Consider the following 27,027-nt stretch of genomic DNA (forward strand, 5'->3'; position numbering starts at 1 on the left):
GATACTTTCTACTCTTGCTTATCCTACAGTATTTTTACAGTAGAGACATCATTTGCAAAATTTCACGTAAAATCAGTTTAAAATACAAAATCATTTATATATCTTAATTTTTATTAGGCAATTTTCTAAGAGGATGGAAAATAAAAGGGTATTCAAACTATGGACAACGTGTCCTCTTCTTACCATGACCTGGGACAGACACTGAAACAGTACCGGTCTGTACTAGATATGAGCTGGCAGTATAGTCCTCATCTGTATCAGAGTCCTGAACTGGCTGGCTGGCATTATTACTTAATAACCACCTCTGGTTGTCATGGAGATTGGGTGATGGAGGAGGGGAGTGTAAATGTTCAGTAACTGATGGACTAGATGAGGAGGATGGCATGGGAGGACCTATGAAAAAAATAAAAAAATAATTTAAAATATGGGTCAAGATATCACATGAACAACATCAATTCTTTTTGCATCACTGAAACGCAAATTGTCTACTTCAAACAATAAAAAGCAATGGAAAAAGAAAATATGACAATAGCAGGTAATAAACCGGTTTAAGTGTTTTACAACACGTAACGCAACGCTACGACTTGCTATTTCAATGCACAGTGTCTATTGCTATCGAAATTCCAGTGTCTCTGCAAAACAGAATGACAGAAGAGTAGGTGCCAACTGAAATAAAATATTTGCTGCAGAACCAGTTGGAAAATATAGTATTTCCTATTTTTAAATCATTTATTTTCTTAGGCCACTGTCATAACTGAAGCAATTCTGTTTTGTCTAGAGGATATGAATATTTACATAATGCAAACATCCATGCATTACACTGCCTCCATTCTGCTCACTCCTGCTGGGTGGATCGGCAGAACAAAAGTACTCAAATACATGGCCAAACACATGGCTTCCTCTTTCAGAGGGACACCTCCTGTAATAAAAGCTACTTAGGGAAGAAAATAATACAAATAAGCAGACAAACAGGAACAGTTTTCCAAGCTCTCAGATACAGAGAAACTCAAAGGCCTAAATTTCTACCATATGAGTTATCCTGACAGGAATTTTAAGTTTTTAACAGTATTTTTCAGATACAGATACTATTTAAAACCCATTAAAATGTTTCATCTGTCAAACTTGAGTCCATCTGCACAAGTTGTTTTAAAACATGCATATGCAATAACCGCATCCCATTTCCACATCTTGAAAGTATCATAAAGACATCATGGAAGAAGACAAGTTTAAATAAAGCTTTAGGATATCATAACAACACATTTAGTCCTTCAATAAAACAATAATAAAAACCACAAAGCAGTAGAGAAATAGTTACCTAATTTACCCTGCCAAGTACAGTCAGCACAGATATTACTCAGGATGTCCGCGGCCCTAACGTGTGTGGGCCTGGCGTCCTGACGAGCCGTCTCCCCTCAGGAGGATCCTACTCCCAGTAGGCAGAGGCCTATGCCAAGCGTGAGCTGCAGTGCTTGTTGCTCCTTCTTAATGATTTTTTTTTAAATATTATTTTTCAGAATTCCAGGAATGTTTTCCTGAGAAAATTAGGGCATTTACAAACAACTACCTCAAAGCAGGGCATCTGTCTCAAACATGTCCTCTTCTTAGGGGACGTGCCAGTCAGTGTGGATCACTAGGATCCTTTGTAAACCGACCGTATGTAACTTTGCTTGGGGATTGTGGGGACAGAGACTGAACTGCACTGAAATAACTGGACTTTCACTCTTCAAAATGTAGCACCCATATTTGTTCTGACATTGACCAGGTATTTGTTCTGCTCTCTGACATCTCTTTCAGTTGCTACAGTCAAGTGACATTTCCTTTTAGTAGTTGTAAGAGTCAAGCTGATTGAGGCTAATGTAGCCAACGTATTAGAGAATTTTCAGAACTTCTTATGACACCTGGGTTAGTATTTAATGTCTGTAACACAGAGAAAAGATCCTGAAGAGCTTTGCAATAGTCACCACCAATGCAGGGCTGCCAGAATCACCCCATAAGGCAGAAGGGACTATCCTAGTAAGGACCGGTTGTTCTGTGAATCTGTTGCTCGTGTATTACCCTATTTCCTAAAAGACATGTCAAGCTTGTGCCAGTGACCAAAGAGCACATCCTGACCACTGAACAAGGACACCTGCTGCAAAGTTCCGGAGACTATGACCCACAATAGATCAGTGTGACCTAAGTAACGTGTCATGTGAATTACGAACAATTGCAGAAGGCTGGCACAATAGTGCTTGAAGTATCTCAGCTTATGTGGTACAGACCCTTGCTGTCTGCTCCTCAGGTCTTCTCTTAAGGTACAAGGAAACTATTCCAGCTCCATGCTGAGGAGAGCACACAAACTGCACAATGTAATGACCAAGTGCTGATGCTGTAAAATTCTGCTTTCCTTCTCACAGCAGCGATGCACACAGGGAACCTGGACAGACCTCTGTATTTTTGGAGTCCACATGATCATCGGTACTAGCATCACTGTTTAACTCCATGTAAGCCTCCATGCTTCGTCAATGGAGACAGCTAAGCAGCTTTGAAGCTGACTGAGTAGTAATAGCAACTAGGACAAGTATTTGGAGTCAGCAGGCTAAGAAATTTGGCAATCTCAGTATGATTCCTGTCCGAAAAGCGTGGCAAGGAAAAAATTCCCAGTGAGGGAACTGAGTAGCCTCAATTTCCAACTTTTCTTTTCAATGCTGCACTGGGGCACAGTGCAAGCTGTGGTGACTTTCCTCAGCTTTAGGGATGACAGCCAGCACAGAGTCCCTTCAGTGCCAGTGCAATGCAGTTTTAGCCAAGGGCAATATCATTTGGATAACTTTTGCGTAAGTCGTCAATGCCAAGGCAGTGTTAACATGTATGGTACAAACTTTGTACTGCCTCCTTTCTGACTTTTTGTTTTATCTTAATGGACCTTCAAGCCACCTCACTGTCACAGTTGGTAAATAGCTTACTTGACTATGTTCACTTGGAAGCACAGCACTATACCCGATGCACAGGACAAACAGATACAACTATTAACAAAAATTTAATTTTCTGTGCTCCTGGTAAATTAGTATAATAGAGGGACAAATATTAAAATAGAGTTGACTTTTTAACCCCCATTGTGCTTTAGAAGCAGAAAATACTGCCAACAGTATTTAAAACCAGATTTAACTGTACATGGAGTAAGACTGCTGGACTACTTTAGAATAGAGTATTACATTGCCTGTAGGAAGGGAATTGTACCAGAAAATGAAGTAGCTTTATTACATAATGTTAAAAAAATAAATTAACCTGCACAGATACCATTCATAACTAAGAATCTAAATTTAAATTAAGGGGAAAAAGAGTGTTATTTCATCATCTAATCATTTGTTTTTACAATACTCAGTAGTACAGTTATACTGGAGAGGTGCAGCACCTCTCAAAGTTAAATTTAAGTTTAATATAATAAATAATGCTGACACCAGTAACTTCAATTAACTTCCCTCCATCTCCCTTGTACCCTGCTAAAATCACACTAATTATTATTTATTTTTCCTTGCTTCTACATTCAGCATAGCCCATGACATAGTATCTTAAAGCGCTCTAACACAAATTAGGTCCTAACCAACGTGGTTCCCTGGAAATTAATCAGTAAGAGCCCAGCCAAAAACTGTTTGCTTAATTCTTTCATGTCATTTACCTCTTCTCAAACTTGCACTGAACAGCAATATATGTACTATTACCAATTGTAAAAGTCTAGTTTGGTTCTGGAAGGAAAGCGAGCACTTACTGTTAATCAAGTAACGCCTGTGTGAAACCCAAGGTTTATGGCTGGGGAAATAGCAAGGATGGGGGAATGACATTTTACAGTGTGCAGCTTGGGAATTTGGAAGTAGAGAGAGCATACTTTCTCAAGTTCAAGACAAAGCACTACCAGATTTTCTTGGTACACCTTGATTTTTTTATATTGCTTGCTTCAGTAACCTGAATTTCTTCTTGACAATGTATTGAACGTTTTCTTTATTATGTACCCAAACTGATTTAGATAGTCACTGTATCTAATTTGTCACATATTTCATTTAATAATTAACATTTTTTTTTCACAAGTATCAATTAGCACCATGATTTATTTATTCACATTTGGAACAAATCTTCTTTACTTGCTTTGGACTCCTCTGACCAGAGAGGATTGTTTCAGATGTACATTATCTGAGGCAAATCAGCGTATTTGTAATACCTTTGGAGCTTAAGCACAACACTGTTTTCAATATGCTTCTCCTCTCTTTCTCAATTTACACTCATTAAATTTCACACACAACATAGCCTTGACTACACAAACCGTAATCATGCAAAATATCCTGTTGCCTGAACATGTGTCATGTCCAAGGTCCCTTAATTATTTTGTAAATTCCCTCATTTATCCAGATTTACCAACTGCCTCTGCGCTATGTGGCTAGTTGACACTGCAGTGTGCTGGTGAGCATCCATCCAGAAAGAGCATTCCTTGGGTGCTCCGGATTACAGAGTTTCTCAGCTCAGAAAAAAATGGTGTCAGTTGCAGGGTAGAAGCGTGGGGTTACCAGCAAAGCTCCTGCTACTACACTCAGTGGCAACAGATCTTTGCTACTGGAAAAACGAGGTGGTTATGCCTGTTACCCTTCCAGGAAATTATGCAACTTCAGTGACTTGATTTTTATAAATAAACCTGATTGGAGCAGGCAGGCCTTTCTTGTCACAAAGTTACACGGTCTGCAGAGAAAATGAAGCCAGTGATAACATGAGCCAATTCTTCACAAGAACCCTAGGCCAACCAGCTGGGACGCATATTTCTGTACAATTTCATCCAGCACTGGCAGATTTCTGCAAAACCTTAATGCGAGTTCCTGTTTGATTCCAAGTGAAAAGACAGATAGCTATCTATACTGCCATTTATAGAAAAAGCTACATGTGAAGAAAAATACTTAACACACTAGAAGAAGAGGGATCATAGATGATGTGCATATTCCTCTCCATTTTTTTTAAAAACATGTCATGACAGGCATTGAAAAATATTTGGTAACATCTCTCGTTGAAGTCTTAATAAACGCCTTTATAAATCACAAAAATCATCATGCATGACAAAGAACAGTTATATTGATTATCACCTGTTTTCCATACAGCTTGAAGACACATGATGATACAAACAACATTTCCTTCTAAAGAAAAACAAAAATACAAATATTGATTTTTTCCCCCTCTCCTGCTTCTTTTGTATACATCTAAGCAAGAATTTCAGTTGTTCTGCTCTTTCATTTCTTACCCTTACTTTAAAAAGCCAATTTTCTTGTTTCTACTGTGATTTCAATGTAAGATATTAAGATATTTTTGACAAAAAGAAAAAAAATATGTACTGGGCTTCAAAGTACTTAAATCTCATCTTATAGGTTTATTTATTTATGAGGATAAACACACTTTAACTTGTTGGTGTTTTCATAATCGAAAACACATTACTTTCAATTATCTTTATGTATTTCCAAAAAAACTATCACATGAAAATGCAAGGAGGATCTGCAGAAAACAGGGAAACTCCAGCAAGAACAGACTCAATATAGCAACATGTGAGGATGTGAATAGATTTGTGAAGGAAATAATGCAAGTCTTAAAAGAAAGTAAAACCCAAAGAGAACTTGTTGTAAGAAGAATGGTAACAAAGAAATATACCTTAGATTAAATACATATGTATGAGGCAGTTTTATTTTTTTAAAAATTGAACTGTTCTGGGCCCTACACCAGAGAAGTGACTGCAGTATAGGAAAAGCCTGAGATCAGCGCTGATCTTTTCAAAGACGCTATAAAACAAGAGTTGGAAGCAGAGGCGATGTTGCATATGGAAATGCTGAAAGTGACAAGTAGGATAATTCAGTCCAAAAAAAAAAAAAAAAAAGCAAATAAACGATGGGTACGACTGCCATCAACTGCTCAGTAATAATGGAAGGCATAATAAAAACAGGCATTAATTGTACCAGACGCTAATACCAGAGTCTCTCATCTTCAAAAATCCAGCTGAGGGCCAATTTTAGAAACAAGCTCAGAAGGATAAAGCGTGATTTTATATATAGAGTAAATTAAGGCTCCGAAGTCTGAGGCTGGCTCTGACAATTGCTCTGCCTAGCACTGTCGGGACAAGAGCCTGGAACTGACAGTGGCTACTGCAGAGTGCAGGAGCAGGAGGATGCGCTGGGCAGAGCTGTGCCTTCAGCTCCCGAGCCTCCAGGACACTTCCACATGGTTGCAATCCATAGCTTACAAACAGACATGGAAGGTTGCCCACGCTCTATCCTTAAAAAAAAAAAAAAGGAAAACAAACAAAAAGCCAACATTAACAGCATTTATGCTTATTTATATCATGTTATGGAAAACAAATCCAACAGTTACTCAGCTTTCATCTTGTATCTGTCACCTCATGCTAAAGCAGCACTTTGCTTCAACACCAATGGGTGTGTACATGAATTACACCCTGCATGCTCACTAGATGTGTTTCAGAGAAAATAGTATTGGACACTTTTGGAACATGGTATTTAGGAGAAAAGTAGGATGCAAGAGAAGCAGTAGTAATGATCTCCTGCTGCTGCAGGGTGGGCGGGCTGGAAGAGATAACCCAGAAAGTCTCTGCAGAGCCCTAAAATACATACACTTATAAAAACTTCCTAATATAGTCAAACTCTTAAAACAGACATTTATCTGGCAATATGGCACTAACAAGAAAAAAAAAAACAACTTCTTTAAATTTAATTATAAATCTACAAATTCTTAAAATCTTGTTTTAGTTCAGGAAGTTCTGCTTTCCTACATCAAATTCTTTAACACCAAATTTCTGTTCATGTTACTATACTCTTAAAAAAAATCTGAAAAGAAAAAAAATACAAACACCTGGCATTATCAATTCACTTTGCATAAAATGTATTGCAAGTTACATACTTTAAAAAAGTAATTTCACTATACAAATTTGAAGGGCCATTATTTTCATCTCAATCAGCATGCATAAATCCTACACCTAACTCTTACGTACAGCTCCTGATGGATGCTTAAGGCAATATAAGAACCAACAGATCTGTTTAGGCTGTTTAGTTCTGGCAGAACAATGCATTTTTCGTTTCTTACTCTTGGCAGCCCCCGTCACCAAGACTGAAGAAAAAATTCCTCTACTTGCATCTCTAAGCCAGAGGCAGAGAGGTTTATTTTGAAGTTAGTGGTAAAGAATGCTTACTGATTTCAATGTCAGCAAGACAATGCTATTATATTACAGATTGTCAGGTGGGCTTTGCCTTCCCTTACTTAAATTAATGGGATTTTTGCTGGTGACCCCATGGAAATGAAGATTTCACACCATTTAAAATGTCATTATTATGTCACATAACCCCCCCCACATATCACATACTGTGCGAAAATGGTATAACAGCTCACTAACAGCAGCTATATACGTATACTCATTCTGTACTTTGCTCCTCACAACAGGAGAAGACAGGATGCTTCTCCTGTTAACTGTAAACAGTTAATGGAATCTTTTAAAACTGGAATCAGACAGTCAGTGGTTTGTGAAGGTCAGAAATAACGTGTCTTCTGGCTAAATTAATTAGAAACCAAAACACTTTCAAACAAGCAGAAGGACACTTACAGCCTTTCTGAATCAAGCTGAGATGAATCTTTGCAATCTGTTCTATGACTTCCCAGCGTGCAGAAAACTGTAACACACTCTTGTTAAATAGGCCACCTATACCGTCCCTAACAAGTTTACTGATCAATCCCAAAGTTTCAGTTTCCAATGTATCACATGCAGATTGACCAAAATACAAATAAACAAATGAAAAAAAATCACCTGGTACATACAACCCTCATCAGCCAGATTTTGGATATTTTCATCTCTTTGTATAAAACAGTAAGTTAGGAATAAGAGAGTTTTAATTGTAAACCTGTTTTTTATTATGGACTCCCTGTATGCTATCCAACCTGTATGACTTGGCATTGGAATTTCTCTCTCTGCTGGATACTGCAGCCTTCTGCAGTCAACCTGCAGTGACAGTTATCTCTTAATTAAAACTCTACATGCAAATAGAACTAGTGAAAATTGTTGTGGCATAGCACACAAAGAACGATTATTTACAACCAACACCGTTCTTTTTATCTATGTATACCAGAGTCAACCATTATAGTTATTGCGATGATCTCCACAAGGAAATATAGATGGTCTTTCCAATCTATACACGTGCACACATATATATGCCAAGATTAAAAAAACAAAAACAAACGAAAAACAAAGAAACAAAAAAAAAACACCATAAAACCTATGCACACAGTTTACCGTGGGTTTTCCATTTAATTGGTTTTGGTTTGGTTTTACACAATGGATAATGACCCTTTTATCCCAGAACTGGGAAGTGTGTTTCCCAAGTTTCAAATCTGAGTGCTAATGAACTGTCACTACATCTCAGATACAAATCTTAAATAAAAATGGCATCTACCTTTTTCAGGCTTCCTTCAAAAAGTTATTATCTCTGCATAAACGAGGCACATTGTTTTGACATGTATTTTAACTCACAAAATTGCCACCACTTGTGCAGATTGTGGAAGCTGAAACTTTACAAGATTATAATACCCTTACATTGATTTGAAAACAAAAGTAATCCATTAGAATGCAAGAGAAATGCTGGCCTGAAATATTTTCATTTGTTTTTATTTTTTTTCCTCCTGGAACTATAGTATAATAATCACAAGTCTGTAATATACAGCTTGTAATTGTCTTCTGAAAAAAAGAGAAAGATTTCTTAAGAAAGATGGTTATGTATTAGAACTGGTGCTCATCTCCGAACGAAATGCATTGTGTTTTGAGGCATTTTGGTGGTTTTGGAAATTTAACAGCTGCTGCTCAGCAGATTGCTAAATGAAAAGGAGTGCCCTATTCTTGCAGAGGTCAGGCTGTGTGATCACAGCAGCTCCTTCTTCAATCCTGAGTTCAGGCAGTGCTCATCTTTGCTTTAAATGGGAGTTCTGTCCGTAAAGAAATTGCAGAATCTGAGCCTTAACTGACAGATTATTCTAACCAAAGTACGCCACTTTCTACCTTTTATTTTTTTATTATTTTTTAACTGCATTATCTTACAACTAAGCAGCCAGGTACAGATTGAAGGTCCACACGACAAGGCAAAAAGTTCATGAGCTGAACTAAAAATTCAATCATCTCTCACTTCCAGTACTTACTCTAGCAGCTATTCTACTCAGCTCGACTGAACTTTCCACATTACTTGCTCCAATGTTAATTACAAGGGGTTATGCAACAAGTTGGAAGGGGAACAGACAGCTATTTCCAGGAGGATAAAACTTCTCATTCCACTCAGAAAACCGTTGAAGTGACAAGTCTTGGTATTTTTAGAAGATGGCTTTCCCCCCCACCCCTGGTGGGGGTTTTTGGACAGAAGCAAGCCGATGAAATGAACACCAGATTGCAAAATGTTTCAATTAACTCCTATCTCCACTTGTGAGGTAGAAGCTCTCTCACGAAAACGCCACCTCCCCATTTGGAACATCTGCTGGGATTCAAGCTTCTCTGCCCGGCCCTGAGCTCCTCACCCAGCAGCACAGGGAGGCAGCAGGTCAGAGCTGACTGGACCCCACACATCTCATGCTCCCTGTTTTTCCAAGCCGCTACCACTAGCCACCGCCTCACGAGGTCTGGCAGCAGGCCTGCATGGCGGCGGCACCGCGCCAAGGAGGCCTCCAAGGGTACGCGGCGCTCAGGGCCCTGTCCGGGCTGCACTGCAGCCCCTTCCAAATACCCCTGAGGAATTTCAGATTAAGAAATAAATCAAAAGATAAAATCCCCACAGACACAAGCAAAAACCAGGAAAGCACCCCACCAATGTTCTCCCACCCTCCCCAATTTTCAGAAGTGTAACAGAGCATCGAAAATGGAGATGCTGGCATATGCTATAGTTGGTGTAACGAAGCTAGCCACTCTCAGTCTCTGTATGTATTCACTCAGTGATGAGGCTGAAGTTTGCTAAATTTCTGCTCTCAATCCTGACCTTTGTAAAAGACTTATTTTTTTGGATGCTGATATTCTTTCAGGGGGCAATTCATAAAGAGTAATCACCTAAAAAAGTAACCTTTGTGAAGAAATGCTGTTTTATTCTTCCTATCCGTGACATTTTATTATTAGAGTTGAGATGGATTGAGCCATGTCACATCTGGTTTATCATTCTTCCAGCATGACCCTGTGTTAGCTTATGTACCTTTTATCTTCAATGTTCCCTTGGGCTAAAATGGGGGGGAGGGGTAAGCCTTTCTGGAATAGGACAGGAAATGCATCTTGAAGAGTACAAGGGCACTTTGGGTTGGTTTTTTTTTTTTTTTTTTTTTTTTTTTTTTTTGAGGGAGTGGGTGAGCAGGTTGCTAAAGAGAACATAAATCTTCTGAGAATGACTCACAAATCATTCAGCTTTTAGAGTCAGGTAATTTCCCATCCTCATTCCTCCCACCTTGCTAAGAACGAATCTGAAGAGGAATAAAACCAAACACTAATTAACTACTTTTTTTTTTTTTTTTTTAATTTTACCGGACCCAGCTGTCAAAGCAATCATAGGAATGCCAGTTTTGCCTGCTTTTGCTGCCAGCGTGGCAGCTACCTTGCACTCTGTAACCTTATATTTGAAGCAAAGCATCTAAAGAAGCTCTTAATGACATGGGATGACTATAATTCAGGCCACAGCAGAAGACTTGCTTTCTTAGACAGGAACATGGCAACTTAAAGAGATTTTGACAGGAGCTAACAAAGAGCAATAAACTGCTGGGAAATGCGTTCCATAAAGCTCACTTAGAAAAATAATGTGTTCGTTCTCAATATTCAAACTAGTAACTTCTTTTGGTGTGGTTATTTACACCCCCGTTAGATGCATGCTTTCAACCATTACCTCAAAAGGCCGGGGCCAAGGCACGGCGGCGGCGAAGGAGAAAGAGGAGGAGGGAGGAGATGGTTGTTGCTATTTTCACGTCCAGCTGCACCCCCAAGTGCCTCCCAGGACAGCCGCATTGCTGCAGGCACAGAGGAGGAGCAGGATGCTGTTGGGCAGCCACGAGAACCAGCAGCGCTGCTGCCAGAGCCCAAGTCCTGCTCCAAGCGAAAGAAAACATCCTGCTGCTAACACCCTCTTTCCTTACAGTGAAATGAACCCCCTAAAAACTCCCACAGGACTAAGACGAAATAACCACATGATGGTTACAAAAGCATAAATTGAACATGGAGAAAGGGGAAAGAGTTCCTGCCAGTGAACCTTCAAACCTGTGTACCCAGTGAAGTCCTGAGCTGCTCAGGGTTTGCACACCTGAAGATAACACCTGAGTAGGCGTATTTGGCATCCAAGCTCTTCGTTGCTCTATTTTCAGAAGCTCTTCCCTTCCTGCTGCACTTTCAAGCTTTGTACCTCATTGGGGCTTTTTTTTCTTTTTTTCCTATATTAAATCCAACTCCTTAACAAAGGAACTTTTGGGGAGGGGAGGAATTAGAGAATTACCAGAAATTATCGACTGTTGTCTCACACAGCACCACTCTCTGAAGCAACAGGACATTTACTGGACATTGATGTCTCATTACATCTAGTGTGTAATTTATTTCGCTGCTGGAACAGAACTTATCAGCTTTGCCCATGTGGAGAAAATGTTTCTACCTCAGAAACAAATAGAACACCACAGGCAGGAAGCTGGAAAGCTTAAATGAAAATCCACCACATGATCACCACAGCGAGCTTGCTACTGAATCCGCTGTAAGAGAACAGTGCTGAAATGGGCCAGAAGTGGCATTTTAGGGCCAGATTTTTTAAAAAGCCCAGTCTTATCGAGGGATGATTTAGAAAACCGAGAACACTGAAAACTGTTGGGTACTGAGAAATCAGAAATGGCTGGTCTCTTTTTTTAGGTGTCTCTGGAAATTCACCATATAAAAAAACCAAAACCATCCCACCACAACAACAAAGCCTCTTATTTTTTTTTTAACTGAATATATAAACAGTAATATTTTAGCTGGTAAGGAAATGTAACCAGCATTTGTAAAACACTATGAATTTTTTAATTTTTAATTTTTAATTGCTCTCTTCTATTACAAGAAATTACTATGATCTATTTAGACTATTTATATAAAACCCCTATTTGATAATTTTTAATTTTGTTACATTTTGTCTGCATTTAAACTTGGCAGGACTGCACTGGGCTCTAGCTATATGTCAGATGCAAGCCCCTATATTTCATATACACTTAGTTATCATTTGAACTGCAGAGGTACACAGATTAAACATTTCTTCAACCCAGTGCAACCCTCACATTAGCATAGGTAACTCAAAATGTTGAATGAAGTTAAAAAAAAAAACACTACAAAAACCTCTGGCTTCAGACTAACCATGGAACATTTCAGTCCAAAAGTGCTTTTCATAAAGTTATGAGCTAATGAACAAAAGGGAGTTACAATTAAGTTTCATGAAATGTTAACTATAAAATCCAGCAGTAATAATGTAAGCTTTATTTCGTTGCCAATTTGACCACTTCAGAGTAATAAAACACAAAGTAAAATAAACGACACCAGTTACTTGTAAGAATTTTTATCTAAATGACAATAGAAAATGCCTGAAAGACTGGGAAAAAAATACATGCAAGAAAATTTCCAAAAGAGAGAAAATAATTGCTTTTGTTTGACTGGAACCAACGGTAACAAAACCTCTTTACCAAGCTGCTTCCAGAGTCCTTGGGCCTTTGTCCAAGGACCAGGCAAATGCCAATTGGGCCATCCAAATCTGTCGACAGACAGAGGTTATCCATCTACTTGAAAAGAGATGAAAGGAATGTCTCGTCTGACTGCCTGGCAAATGCTGAAACAACTGCTCTTAATCTAAATGGTAGGAATCACCGGCCGAAGCTGTAGAAGCCTCCGTGTTTCTGAAAAATTATTAATGTTGAAGCATTTCACTTTCAAGACGCACCTCTCAATACCTGTAAAACCTGCCAGATAAAAACCAATTACTACACAGAAAGCATTTAAAGACATCAGTCTGGAAGCACTGCCGTGTAAAACTAAAATTCCCCATATACGTTATTGCACATGCTTTCCAAGATTATCCACTCCCTCGCATCAACCTCCATCAATCTCTGCTGCCAAAACATCTACCATAACCACTTACTGATAAGAGAGGACATGAACAAATTTCTTATTCGACTCCTTTTATCCCTTTGAAAAAGACACTTTTAGCAGGTTCTTGGCCAGGATTACATTTGTATTCATACAATGTTCCTTTTATAAAAAGAAGTAATGCGACCAATTATGAGAGCAGCCCCTGAAAAAGCCAACTGAAGGCTTGACTTTGTCCACATTCATACAAGCACAAAGTAACTAATTTTACATGATGCTTGATAATACAGTACTATGTAAGGAAAAGATTATGCAGGAACACTTAAAAGCTAAACATATGCATTCTAATAGGATCAGACCACGTAAAATGCAATTTCTAAGTGAAGAGAAATAGAGAAATACAGAACTGAAACTGGTTTTACTCACATCTCATTTGTTTTGTATTTTGGCATGTTTATGCCTAACATGCACACACACATACAGTTTTCTGGTACAGTTGCTATTACTTCATGCTATTTGATTTAGCCTCCTACACTCTAAATGCCACGGTATCTACATGAAGAGATAAAGACAAAGTAATAGTCTTAACACTTCTGCTCAGTTATCTGAGACATTCCCTTTTATTTGTGATCTTTTTGTATTTGTTACTTATCTTTGAGGTATTCTAGTAGACCAAATAATCATTCATTACATGTTTTCTGAAGCAGTTACAGCCTGCAAAGTCAATTCTTGGTCAGAATTTTTACATCCACAAAGAAGAAAACAAATCACAGGATACTTCAAAGTCAGATCCTGTCATATCGAGGAGGATGTTAATCAGTGCAGTTTAATGCAAACCCTTCTGTCACACTGCTGTTAAGATTATGTGTGCTGAGGTGAGCAGGCAGAGATATTAAGAACCATACTCAAATTTCTTCTGAATAAAGATGATGCATCAGCCCATAACATTCATCAGTTCATGCAAACTCTTAGGAATCCAAGTTTCACTGCAAGTGTCTTTCTGGATCTGCTTATTTCAGAAGATGTGGTATGAATGATGGTATAATAAGTTTTACTATGTTTTAGGCATAAATGACTCATACATCATTCCATTTGAAAGAAAAAACCCTAACATGTGAGTACAATATGTTACCGCAGCTGCTCTATGGGAACAACAACATATCCATTTGGAAGGAAAATACATTTATGAAAATGCCTGATTAGCAGAAAAAGCAGAAAACAATTCATTATAAACAATAATATACAACACAACTGCTTTATTTGACATTTTTATGGTTACAGTCTGTTTTCATAGAGTCTATTGGATTAAAATGTATCCAGCTCTTTCCCTCCCACCCCCAGCTCAGACTATTCTTCACTGATGTTATCCACAAAAAAAACCCACTAGCTTTCTATTAACCGGACTTTGAAGGAGGGGCTCCCATGCTAGCCGAACGTGAAGTTGTTGGACAGAGTGCACCAAATTATCTCCTTGCTTCAGGCATCCCTCCTACCTTGATCCCAGTCGGGGGACAGAGATGCATGATTCCTCTCCTTGCTGCTTTGTGAAATAATGTATTTTTATCTTGCATACCTTCTAAGCCTGCAAAGGTTACAGACTGAGTGCTGCGAAGCGGGCTAGCCATGCACCTCTGCAAATTGCACAACAGTAGAAGGCAGTACCACCTACATCTCAGCATCTACAACCTCCTGGAGAAAAGGTTTCCTGATGTTCAAGTCTTCCCTTTTACAGCCAAGGCAACCTCTACCTCTCTACCTTCTCCCGTCTTCTTTCTCCTTGCCCTTTCCATGCACCTTTCCCATTAGTGAACATCTTTTTTATTTTCCCTCACACTGCAATTAAAGTTTCATATGCTTCTTCTGTTACAAATTAAGTTAGTGTAAAAAGGAAGTGAATTTGCACTGAAAAATTATCAAGACAAGAACATTTGGGAGCGTTGAAAGTAGCACAAGTTAAACGATTATGCCACATAACGTGAACAAGTGGCATACCAAAATATCCTTTGAAATGATTTATAGCACTGTGTCATGTATATTGAATACTGTAAATACACAGGTAGTATCAAAAATGTCATTGTTTCTTTCCAAGAAGGCAAACCCAGAAATGTTTAGCAGCAGTGCTCTAGCTGGATACAGATGGGCACCACTCCCTGAAAGAAACTGCAGACTCACCAGCACGAGACTCAGCACTACCTTTATTTCTAGCTGCTACTGGAGGGGCTCCTCAGATGGGTAATGGAGGTTACTGTACACACGAGAGAGACAAAGAGGCCAAGACACCAATGAAGCAAAGAGATGTTTTGCTTAAATCAGGCCACAGAGTCAAGTCTGGGTCTCCCACATTCCTGGTGAGTGCCCCAGCTAATGAGTCCTCAGCTAATAAGAGAGCAACTTGTTCTCCCTTTTTTCATGAAAATCTCTGAAGAACTGTGTTTAGTTCCTCATCAAGACGAATGCCAAGCCTGCTAAATTTTTCATGACACTGAATTCTTGTTCTCCTGCCAGCCCTGGTTGTGTGTGAACATTTTAGGTTCCCTCAGGCATTTATTTTACTACAGAGTCCTGAAATACTTAAGTCTATTAAGACCTAAAATAAACACGCAAAAGGGAGGAATCTGTTAGCTGTTCTGCCAGTCTATATTTTAAGGAGGCAATGCCTACACCAGTAAAGTTTGGAAATTACTCTCAATACGGCCTGTGAAATTATGGTACAGTGGGCAACAGAACTGTCAAACCATGTAAGCTACACCCTGGGGATCAACTCTACTGCTGGGCAGGAGGAACACTGTCGGGAGGCTGGGAAGAACTGGCCAAGCGGGGTTGAGTCTACGGGAATCAACTGGACTGACAGTGTGCAGCCTGAGCCGAGGGTGTAACGCTTTCCAGACAAACTGCATTTACTGAACATGAACTCAGTGGCTGTTCTGCATGTGTGCTGCCCTGGGTTTGTGCCTCACTAAACTCCCATCTGGTCTCTTGCTGCCAAGAAAGGGGGACTGAAGAATAACTCACAGAGCTTGGCCTTGGTTACCCTCCTGGACAAAGGCTTTTCTGGAGCATCGTGTTGGCTGCAAGCTAGACTGGCCTGCTACGTGTCCAAGAAGTGGGAGCTTGAGGAAAGAAGTCCAAACACCAAAAGATTTCAGCCAGGCCTTGAAAGGTAGCAGATGAGTGACTGAATTAACCATGAGGCTGTGACTCTAGCACGTAGGCTATCAGCTAGGCATTGCTGAGCTCCAGGAAACAGCTTACAGAACACCTACCAAACTGCATACAGAAATAAGTATCTGGACTTAGTCACCCAGTGAAACCATTTTATGTCATTTCCAGTTTATCTACAAATCCTGTAGCTTCTCTTTCCAAAGAAGAAAAAAAAAAAAAAAAAAAAAAGGAAATAGCCTGGGCTTTGTTGTTTATCGTGAGGTCCCTTATTCCCTACAGCAATTCCAACAGCACTTCCACCCACTATTATTGCAGCTGTTATACTAAAAAAAGGAAGCAAACCCAACAACTTTGTGACCAGAAAATACCATACCTATAACAAATCTTAAATTCAACATTGTTTTAGAGACTCTGTAGGCACGTGTGAAAAAGTCGTAAGAGGGTAACGCACTTCATCCTTTCACTCGTACGTAATTGTTCATTTCTTATGTTAGGTAGCATCTCTTACACGGGGGATGCAATCTACTACGGAGGCAATATAGACATTTAACTCAGCTGCCATAACCTGCTGTTACACCCAAGCCAGTCCCTGGCACAGCTTCAGAAAGCTCCCAAAGACCAGACCACCTCCTACAAAACACCTGTTATCCATATCAAAACCCCCATTTCCCCCGCCTCCCCTTTTTTTTTTCCTTTAAATAAGTAGTTCTAGCCTCTTCTTCCATATTTAATTTATGTTTGGAATAAACTTTCAAAATCCTCTTGTTAAACAGTTTCTCTCCTACAGTGTTCAAGTTAGTGTTACATACGTGGCGGCAGTCCAGTCCTCATAAGACCCATGTTGAAAGTCCCATTATGGAATGGGTTTAACAAGGGTGTAGTATGCCTATACAATCCCAGTAAATGATCATCATTGAAAGCACAACCTAGACAAAATGCCTCAAAGTTCTTGCCATTAAGCCCTCTGAGGGCTTTTTGTTCCCTAATACCAAAATCTGATAACTGGGTCTTGCCAACATGCAAGCAAATTAGAGCACTGATATCTTCGTTGTCCTTTGCCCTGTTTCAAACACTGCCAAGACACTCTACTAGAGAGGTCTCTTTGAAGAGAAACACCTAGAACATTTCTCTAAAAAAACGTGAATACGTTTGGTAGGGATGTGCTGAAGGCTTCCTGAAGCCTGCAATTCTGTAAAGTACATTTATTTATCATGAAAAAAATGGGGGTTGGAATAGAACTTGGCAATTATTTACACTATTTCCTTGTGTTAGCAATGGTACTTCAGTTTCCTGGTCTGTCCACAGCAATTGAAAAAAACGAGAGGAAAGGAATCAAATCACTACCATGAACCCTACGTAAGCGATGTTAGGTACTATAGGTATATTTACACGTAATCTTTGCCTGCCAAACAGTCTAAGTTAAAATCACATCATGTTAGCTCCATGTATCACTTGTAATTCATTCAGTTTCATTACCACATCATTTTTGTCCTGTTTTCTTCTCTCTTCACCTTTCCCACCTTCATCTTTACAAACTGAAAACTCATCAATACAGAAATTATTTCTTCTTTGACTTTGCAAAGTCCTAAAGCGTAACTGGGAAAACTGTACAATTGCAATTACAGCAGTGCTCTTTTCTCCTGGCTCTAACACGAGAACGACAGAGCATCAGGCTGAGCGGCGTGGCTGTGATGAATCGCACCTTATGCCCCTGAATGCCCATGGCGGAAGAAGAGGCGAATCAGTCACTTCTCCCACCCAGGGCTGACAGGACATGAAACAGAGCAAAGGGAAGTCGGAGGATTGGAGCTGCCAGGTTTTACATCATGTGGGACACTAGAAAGGACCACAAAGGCCATTCCTTGTGATAAAAACACAAGTACAGACAACCCTCAACTCAGCTTTGCAGCAAAATTGCAGCTACGCTTCTGCAGACACCTGAAGAGCCTCATTTCTTTGGCTTTCAAGCAGCAGAGGACCTGCTGTCAAGTGTTTCGCACCCAATATTCTTCTGCCTTTTGGGGTGGGAACATCACCTCAGGGAGTTCCCTGGAGCAGAACCCTGATGGACTCTCATTTTAAGCCCAGTGTAACTTAAAGCTGCTTCTGAATCCCTAAAATCTGAATATATGATACAAACATAGGCACAGCTTTGTCCAAAGAAATGGTAGTGACGCCAACCTTTTCCCTCACTTAAACAATGCTTAACTTTGCTCAGCTTTGAACGACAGCTGTACACGAAGGAATGGCGGAGGAATGTTCCCCATTATTGAAGCATTGCAAAAGCTTCACACAGAAACCAGGCACCTTTATTATCCAAGTGCGCATTTATTATCCATGAGCTAAAATTTGACTACGTCAAATAAGATTGATAATTACTGACGGAGACCATATGAGTCTTTATTAAACAGGAAACCAATTAAAATTGTCCAATTAAAAATCCTGCTTCCATCTGAATCTTTCTAGACTATCGCAGCTTCAAACACCAGCTCAGATTTGTATAACTGAAATATCAACCCTACCTATTTTTTCAGGATTGTTAAAGTCTCTTTCTTTGTAAATGAAATCTTTCCCTTTCTTCAGCACTTTGTATTACTCTTTCACACACCAGTAAGGAAAATGAGAAGATAAAACAAACAAACAAAACAAAAAAGATTAAGATATTATTAAAACTTGAAAATAATAGCAGAGACAAGAGCAGCATATTTAACCCCATTTTTAAGGACTGACCTGATTTGAATTTATGACTGTATTACACTGGTAGGTACAAGGACCTCTTGTGCTAGGCATTATTAAAAAGTGCAACAAAACCCACAGTCCTTTCTCTGTATGAGGTAGCAAACAGCTAGCACCAGACAGCATTCATCCCAGAGTGACAACTCAAAGGCAGAAGAGCTGAATGACTACTGATGGCATGTCATCCATCCCTCTCCATAATGTCTTCCTATCTGCAGTCTCAAATGAGGCTAACGTGATGCCAGATTTTAATACAGGTTCCAGAAAAACTCCAGGAGACTGCAATCTGAAAGCCTGATGTCTATATGTTGGTTAAGTTAACAGAAACTATAAAACAAATAGACTAAGCGGGCACATGCCTGAGAAGAGTCAAGTTTCTGTTGTGAGTGAAGTCCTGCCTTACAAAACTAACTGAGCTCTGAACAGCTCCAACACATGTGAAACCAGTGATCTAGTCAATAAAGCCCATGTGGCTTTTAATAAATTTTTCACCAAAGAAACTGTGCATCCATGGCAAACCAGAGGTCCCGGCACAGAAATGTAACTGCTTAAAAGACTATAGCAGCAATCTGGTTGCACAGTGGAAGAAGTATCAGTGGAGCAGCACAGGGATCTACACTGAGGCCTGGTCCACCCTAGACATCTGTAACAGACCTGGAAAGGTATCCGGGCACTGAAGCAACTGAGTTTGAAGATGATACAAACTTACTCAGGGCAGTAAGGACGAGGGCGAGCAGTGAAGAATTGCAGAAGGACCTTATGAAATTGAGTGACTAGACAATGAAACGGTAAATTAAATTCAGTGTAGATAAGTGTAGAGTGATTCACATGGGAAAATATAACCTTAACTTCACATGTACGGTGATGGGTTCTGAGCTGAACATTACCGCTCTGGAGCGAGACCTTGGGGTTACAATAAATAGTTCCATCAAAATGTCAGCTCAGCGCTCAGCTGCCAAAAGCAAGCAGCTCAAATATTGGGTTTGTTAAGAACTGAACAGGAAGCAAAACAGAGAACGCAATTATGCCACTTTGTAATTCCACCCAGTTCATAAACTGTCCCTGCTTCCAGCAGGGAGGAGGTTAGGAGACGTGTCTCATCACCGAGTATTTTCTCATCACCGTGTACTTTCCTTTGTGGCTGCTTCTCCAAAGGTAGAATCGAAACAGAAATAAGCTTAATGCAGAAGAGTGACCTATAATTAGGGGGATAAAGACAGCAATTTTAACACTCTGACTGCATCCAAGTTTCCTAAGAGTTGAATCTGAAATCGTAAGCCAAACTCAAGGAGATCGTGCCTTCTAGGTATTTGCTGATAAACCATTCAAAAAGAGGCTGACGAATTAGAAGCATACAACCAATGAGCTCTGTTAAAATGCATCCCTGTGAGTCAAAAGGCTTAGCTACTGCTAAAAGCACAAGCATTACTAGTATTTGAATTAGCTGGGAAAAGGCAAGCTTGAAGATTTGCCTTCACTCTAGCAGTATGCAGTCAGCTAAAAATCACTTTGCTGTGCCATTTTGAAGATAATAAAGATCTTAAGCCTTGAGGGTAAGCACAAGTGCCTGCAAAAGGGTAAGCAAGAACAAATGAATCTACAGATATTTAAGGTCTTGCCTGTCTCATCGCTCTTTTCTTCATTTTCTTTCCTAAGAACTAGCCTGTCCAAAGGACCCCTGAAATGAGACTCTGGTGCTTCAACACCACACAAATGTTTTTACCTGCTAAGGTTCTTGCTAAGGGGGACTAAATGAAGACTAACTAAATGAAGACTAGCCCTTCAGATTTCTAGCTAATCTATACACATCTCAGTGACTATAACATCTATTTCATGCTTTTATGGAAAAGGATTTGCCTGTCTGCTAATGGATTGATACTGCTTGTATCTTTACGTAATTGCATGAGCCTGTTCTGTTTTGCATTTGTGTTGTTAAATATCAGACAGAGAACTTGTCTACCAAAAGTGGCTACTCTCTACTTAAATGCTTCCATAAAATGCTGTTTACTTCATGTATGTACACACACGCATAAGACAAATGCACAACTAGCACATATAAAACAATCTATACAGTAGCTTTGCCTATCATATAATAAATACAGAAATGTAGAAAATATGCCAGACAATAAACCAGAATAGCAATGCATAATTATTCTTTAACTGTAAATTAATAAATATATTGCATATGAACAAAAGTATTTTTCAACAAGAAATAAAATTGCGGGTTATTTCATTAGTTTAAACTGCAAGCTACAGTTCTTAAGAGTTGCTACAGGAGAGTGGGGATGAACTAAAAGCATAGTTCCAAAACAGACCAAGTCACAGAGTATTTTTTCCCTTGGTTTTAGCCTTACGTTACATTACAAAAATCGCTTAGGAGTTATTTCAATTCAAATGTTACAAAAAATCCTTACTGCATAATAGAATAATGAATTCTTTTTATATAGCCATAATTCTCTACCATTTCACAGTAATTGAAGTTCCCTTCTTTTTCTAAGGCCCACTTTTTCAATTTGTCCCATCCAAGCACGTTTTTATGATAGGTCATAAAGGACACTCAGCAGGAGGTGCTCTGGGAAAATAAGTAGTCACGACTTACAAAAAAGCTTCTACAGGGAATAAACGGCAGGATTTTAATTAAAGTAGAATGAAGAAAATGACGTAAATATTAGCTGGTAGCTAGGAACTAAAATTTTCAGTAGCCGCAAATAAATGGAAATCAATCAAATTGCTCACCACAATGTGTGTTCAGAAAACAATGCACAGGACTGGTAAAACCGTGACAGGCAACAGACTCAAACCAAGGCAGACACGTTGACTAATGAAAGCTGTCTTCTCCCACCAGAAAAGATGACTTATGTTTCAGAGTGATTACAGTTACTCAAGTTAATCAGAGAAAAAACAAACAAACAATGACAAAATAAAAATAAAACTCAAGCAGCCACCCTCTCTCCGTATTCTCCTGCTTACTACAAATTAAGTCATTATTTGTCTACTGAAGTGAGAGGAGAAACACTAATTAATCACAGAAGACCTAAGACTGCTAGATAAATCGCTCCCTTGACCCTGTGCTGTTTCTGAAGGGCAGGACCAATTCATCATGGTCACAGCTTCTTCCTCCTCCTCCTCCTCTTCTTCCCCCTGGTCGATGGGCAGCAGCCCAGGGCTGCCCCGAGCCGCTGGCGGAGCAGCTGGGGTACGAGGCAGCAGCCAGCCCCTTTAAAAGCCCCGGCACCACACACCGAAACTTCAATCCTGTTGAAGCATTACTCAGCCATTAGAAAACGCTGAATAAAAGAAGTTTTCCAGAAAGCCATCCCAACTTAGTTCCTCATTACGGATCTAATTACAAGCTGTCTTTCTAATGTACACCTGACGACGTCGTGCAAAGCATTTAGCTTTAAAGGTCAGCAGAAGTAAAGGAACAATTTTGCTATTTATAGTAAAGGGTGAATTTTTGTTATTTGGCTGTTTAAGCAGCCAACCCTCGAGTTTAATGTAATTAGGGAGGGGATATTCAATTTACAGTATCCACAAGTAATGATGATTACACTGGTTCAAAAAAGCTGCTGGTAAGCATAAGAAACCTTTGTAATTACATCCCGTTTCCAAAACGACCGGCACACTGTGAACTTGAGGCATTCTGGCAAATGAAGGCCACGGCACATAAAAAGCCAAGCAACGGCAGTTTAAAAGCTGCGTTGCTTAACATAACGAGCCGCGCGTCCGGAGGGAGATGGCGAAACACCTTCCATAACTCACCCCGACAGCCCGGGCCACCTCCTTCTCCCTCAGAGCCAGCCATGAGGGCAGAGGGCAGGCGGTGGCGGCCTCCTCTCCTCCCGCCGGGCCCTGCCCGGCATGGCGTGCTCCCCTCGCCGTATCGGCCCAGGGGGCAGCCCGCACGACTCCGTCCTGGGCCCCGGCCGCCACCGATCCTGTTCTGTCAAGGAGGCTGCCGGCCCCATGAATATGAACACATCTCCCCCCTCGCCGCCCCCGGCCCCGCACACGGCAGATGAGCTAGGTCAGCAATCCTCCAGGACCAAGGTGAAAAATAAACAAATAGCCACGTTCGCGGCAGCTGCGGCGATCGGTCTCTGGAAAATTATTCAGGCATTATGAGGGAGACGGTATTAAACGCTGCCACTTGCAGCTTCACGGCTCTCTGCACGTTCGCAGCAGAGTGGGGCGAGCACTTAAGGAGGATCATCAGAGAGCTTGCCTGTCTGAGCATCTTCCATTAAGTTTTTGTCTTAAAAGGAGATAAGCAGGAGCCTCTCTGCCCGATAGGCAAAAGGCTTGTCATAATTCATTAACAACACAGCCTTGCTCCGGTTTCCTTCAATGAAATCAGGCAAGCGGCCTACGAAGAAAATGCTGAGTGAACAACAGCTTCTCCAGAGCCAATGCAATAAACCTGCCGCTACTTGGCATCGCCTGGTGCCTGAGACAGGGATGGCCAACGCTATTCAACAAGACCTGTCAGGGGCCCTTACGGGTCCTAGCAAAGAAAATCCCATAAAACAAGCCATAATTCCTCATTAGGATGCAACTCTCTGCGTGGAAGGGAAAACTTCACATTTTGGCTGCAGAGATAAACACGCTCGCCTGCTTTTGCTATGCCCAGGATGAAGCTGACAATTTACTCTGATAAACCACTTATGTCCAAGGGGGAAAAAAAAGCCAGAGGAGGTGAGGTAAAAAGCAACAACTACAACATCAGATTATTGCGAAAATTAACAGGAACATCACAACTCTTCAATCAGATTTCAAATTCATCCAAAGTCTCATTTCCTTCTAAATAGGAAAATGTAAAATGCAATTGAAGTTATCTGTTAGGTAAGGAAACAAGCTCAGACTAAGTGTCAAGATAAAGCCATTAGGACGGCATCAAAGTATGGAAGGGCACAGAATGCCTTTATTTTATTTGTTGTCTACTGTGCATGCATCAATATGGAGCTAAAATGTACCTGTTGTATTTAATTGTCTTACATACTTCCTCTTAGTGGATCTGTTCATCACAAAGAAGTGGAGAAATGTCCTCTATTAGCATTCCATCCACCAACATTGCATATACATAATGTTGCTTCAGATAACGAAATAATCTAGTAATATAAAAGTACTAGCCAGTAAAATGCACAGCCTTTATGATCCAGTCTTTAAACAGACTACAGCAGAAAAACTGGTATTATAAACCTGCAGCTTACTATTACAGGGTTTCTAAGTTCGCATTCAGTTTCTAAAAGTTGCTTTATCATCAAGTAACAGAAGCAGTCCAAAAACATAAATTAACGTTGTATGTTTAGAAAAAGCAGCAAATGCACTGAAGATGGCTAAGTATTGATTTTAGAACATCTGTGTCACAAAATCTTCTTTTGCAATAAAGTAAGTTCAGGTAATTTGCAAAGAGTGGAATATTATTGCTTCCCTAAGGTCCTTTGTGTTTCACTTAGGCATGATAATTTATTTTGAATGTAATATCTGTCTTTAAAAATATGGTCTATAAACATTATTAGCAACAGCACTATTAGCATGTCTAGAGATGCTGTATGCCAGCAGAATGCATCTGATTGAACAGAAATCAATAAAGGTATTTAATGACTTCATGAGAAAAATAAGAGACCCTCACACCCTTACTGGATTAATGTCACTTATGTGCAACACATTGCATAATGCTGACACAGAGCCACTCAAAGCAGTGTCACTTTTCATATGAGTGCCTTAAACCTTATCAAAGTGAAATTGTGTTTTAATGCTATTTCAGATGTCTTTTTTGAGAGGATTTTTACAATCCCATTTCATAAAGCAAAAAGCATGATCTGAATTGTTACAAGTAGCTTTTGTCATTGGCACATGTACTAGGTCACCCTCTGAAGCTAGCTGGCAATCCTGAACTGGAATCCTGAACTGAATCCTAACTGGAAATCCTGAACACAGAAGGATAACACTTTGAAAGATTACTCAAAACATCTTGTTTACTGTAGTCTTTCCCTTCTGAGTACACCGATATCTATATATCTGAATCCTTAATATTACCAACAACATGCTTGTCTGGGTTCGGGATGCTACTCCTCAGTCAGTTCTACAGCATGAGATAGATGGGATGCACAGCTCCCCAGTACGCTACCCAGCCCTGCAATGGAAAGGCTGGGAGGGGTGGGATAACCTAAATGAAACAGTACTACACGATTAAGTGCTTGCCTCTGAGACTGTGACAAGATCTTAAGAATACAGATATCTGTTTATCTTTGTTACGCTGCTTTGTATCTCATTTTACTGCTATTCTCCGAAAAGCAACTGTAGGTCACAGTAAGCTGTTCTGTGCTCCCATTCCTTTATTATTTACTTTATTAGACTAAATTTGCAAATATATACTCTCTACTAGCTATCCCCTTGATGAGGTGTAGGCTCTTTTTTGGGAAACAAGCAAGTCAAAGATGTCAATATGCATCGCCTGAGCAGACTTTGCCATCACCAGGCTGCACGTACAATTCCCTTGGAGTAAACCCAAACATTATTGAGGAAAGCTGGAGTTTGTTGCTTTATTTGCTATATTATCTACCATAATTTCACGCTGAACATGAAGTAAAAGAAAAGAACTACAAAATCTTTTTCCTCAAGATAATTTTGTCCCATGTCTCATATGTGGTTTCCACCTGAAGAAGCAGGAAGATCTGCGTTCAGATAAAACAAGGAAGCAAATGCAAAAGCCTTTTCTGACTGACTTGAACATTTCCTTATTCCTCCCCAAAGGATATGAAAACTCCTCCAGTAAATGTAGCATCATAATTGGCTATAATTGACTCCATCCTTCAATTTTTAAGGCAATCTATAAAATATGGATTGTTTTGTCAACTGGGAGACAATTTTGTGACACCACACTGTTTGTCTCGTTACAGTGATCTTAGCTGCACTCGATATCATTTGTTACTCCTCAGCCTACCTCATTTGTACTGCAGTCCTGGACCTCTCTGCATTTAATGCACTGCACGCTAGTTAGCGGTAATAGCCAGCATTCGGAGTGCTACCAAAAGGAATTACTTGCTGAGGATCACTCTAATGGGGGATAACAGTAACAATGACATGGTAGCAGGTGAAGTACAGCAATTGCATTCGGGCAAGCACGCTCTGCTATGACGCATCAGTGTACCACTTGCTCTCCTGTCATTAGCCCGTGTCACAACCTACCGCACGTGAATCGGAGGGGATGGGCGCCAGAAAGAAATACAAGGTTTAACTGATTTACTGCTGTTTTCTATTACATCTGCTGTACTACTGAATTTGCAACATTTTAATGCAAACTGGTAATGCTCTGGCCACGCAGCCTATTGATACTTGCCTGACAGTCGCCACACTGCTGTAGTTTTGCAGCAAACTCTTTAGGTCACAAAAACATGATGATTTCTGAATGGGAACAACCAGATCTGGCAATTTCCATTAGCTGAATACAGACAAACACCTCACAAAGATATTGGCTTCAAACAGTCTGAATGATGGAATTTACGTCTGTTTTCCTGTCACTTCCAGCAGTTACTTTAATTTATACATCTCTGTTTCAATGCTTCATTTGAAAACTAAGGTAAGTAAAAGGAAACTAAAAGCTAAAATAAAAAAAATCCATGTACCGATAGTCACAAAACTGCAGCAAATGATTGACAGAAGCATTGATGTAATCCTGTCCATAGCAACAGTTTAATTATGAACATCTTGGCAGTGAGCCTGCTCTATGTGTTGATTTTCCCCAGCAGAGAATGCCATACAATCCATCTTTGTGTTGTGCGCTACACGACTACATGGAGAGGCCAATCAAAGGGGAACAAGGAACACAGAAGTTGCAGTAAATTACGGGGGGGGATACAGGAGTACGTTGGCCATGAATAATTTCGCTCCTGAGGATAAGGAAGCCTGAGAAAAAGGAGGGGTAAGAAAAAAAAACACAACCAGGAGGGTGCTACCCGCAACGAAATAGTACTGTGGTCCTTAATTGCAGCGATTACAGCATACGGCATGAGCGCTCCTGTGTG

At 40.0% G+C, this 27,027-nt stretch overlaps 1 protein-coding gene across 5 annotated transcripts in view; it reads right to left on the minus strand.

Annotated features, from left to right (window-relative positions):
- Positions 1 to 27,027, minus strand: part of TENM3 (teneurin transmembrane protein 3) — a 420,747-nt gene that overhangs the window by 172,958 nt on the left and 220,762 nt on the right. For all 5 annotated transcript variants that reach the window (XM_035557879.2, XM_050710510.1, XM_035557878.2 and 2 more), the window contains one exon: positions 184 to 393. In XM_035557879.2, the coding sequence (XP_035413772.1) occupies positions 184 to 393 (210 nt within the window). The remainder of the gene's footprint in view (positions 1 to 183; positions 394 to 27,027) is intronic.

Source organism: Cygnus atratus, chromosome 4, assembly GCF_013377495.2.
Source record: "Cygnus atratus isolate AKBS03 ecotype Queensland, Australia chromosome 4, CAtr_DNAZoo_HiC_assembly, whole genome shotgun sequence".
NCBI lineage: Eukaryota > Metazoa > Chordata > Aves > Anseriformes > Anatidae > Cygnus > Cygnus atratus.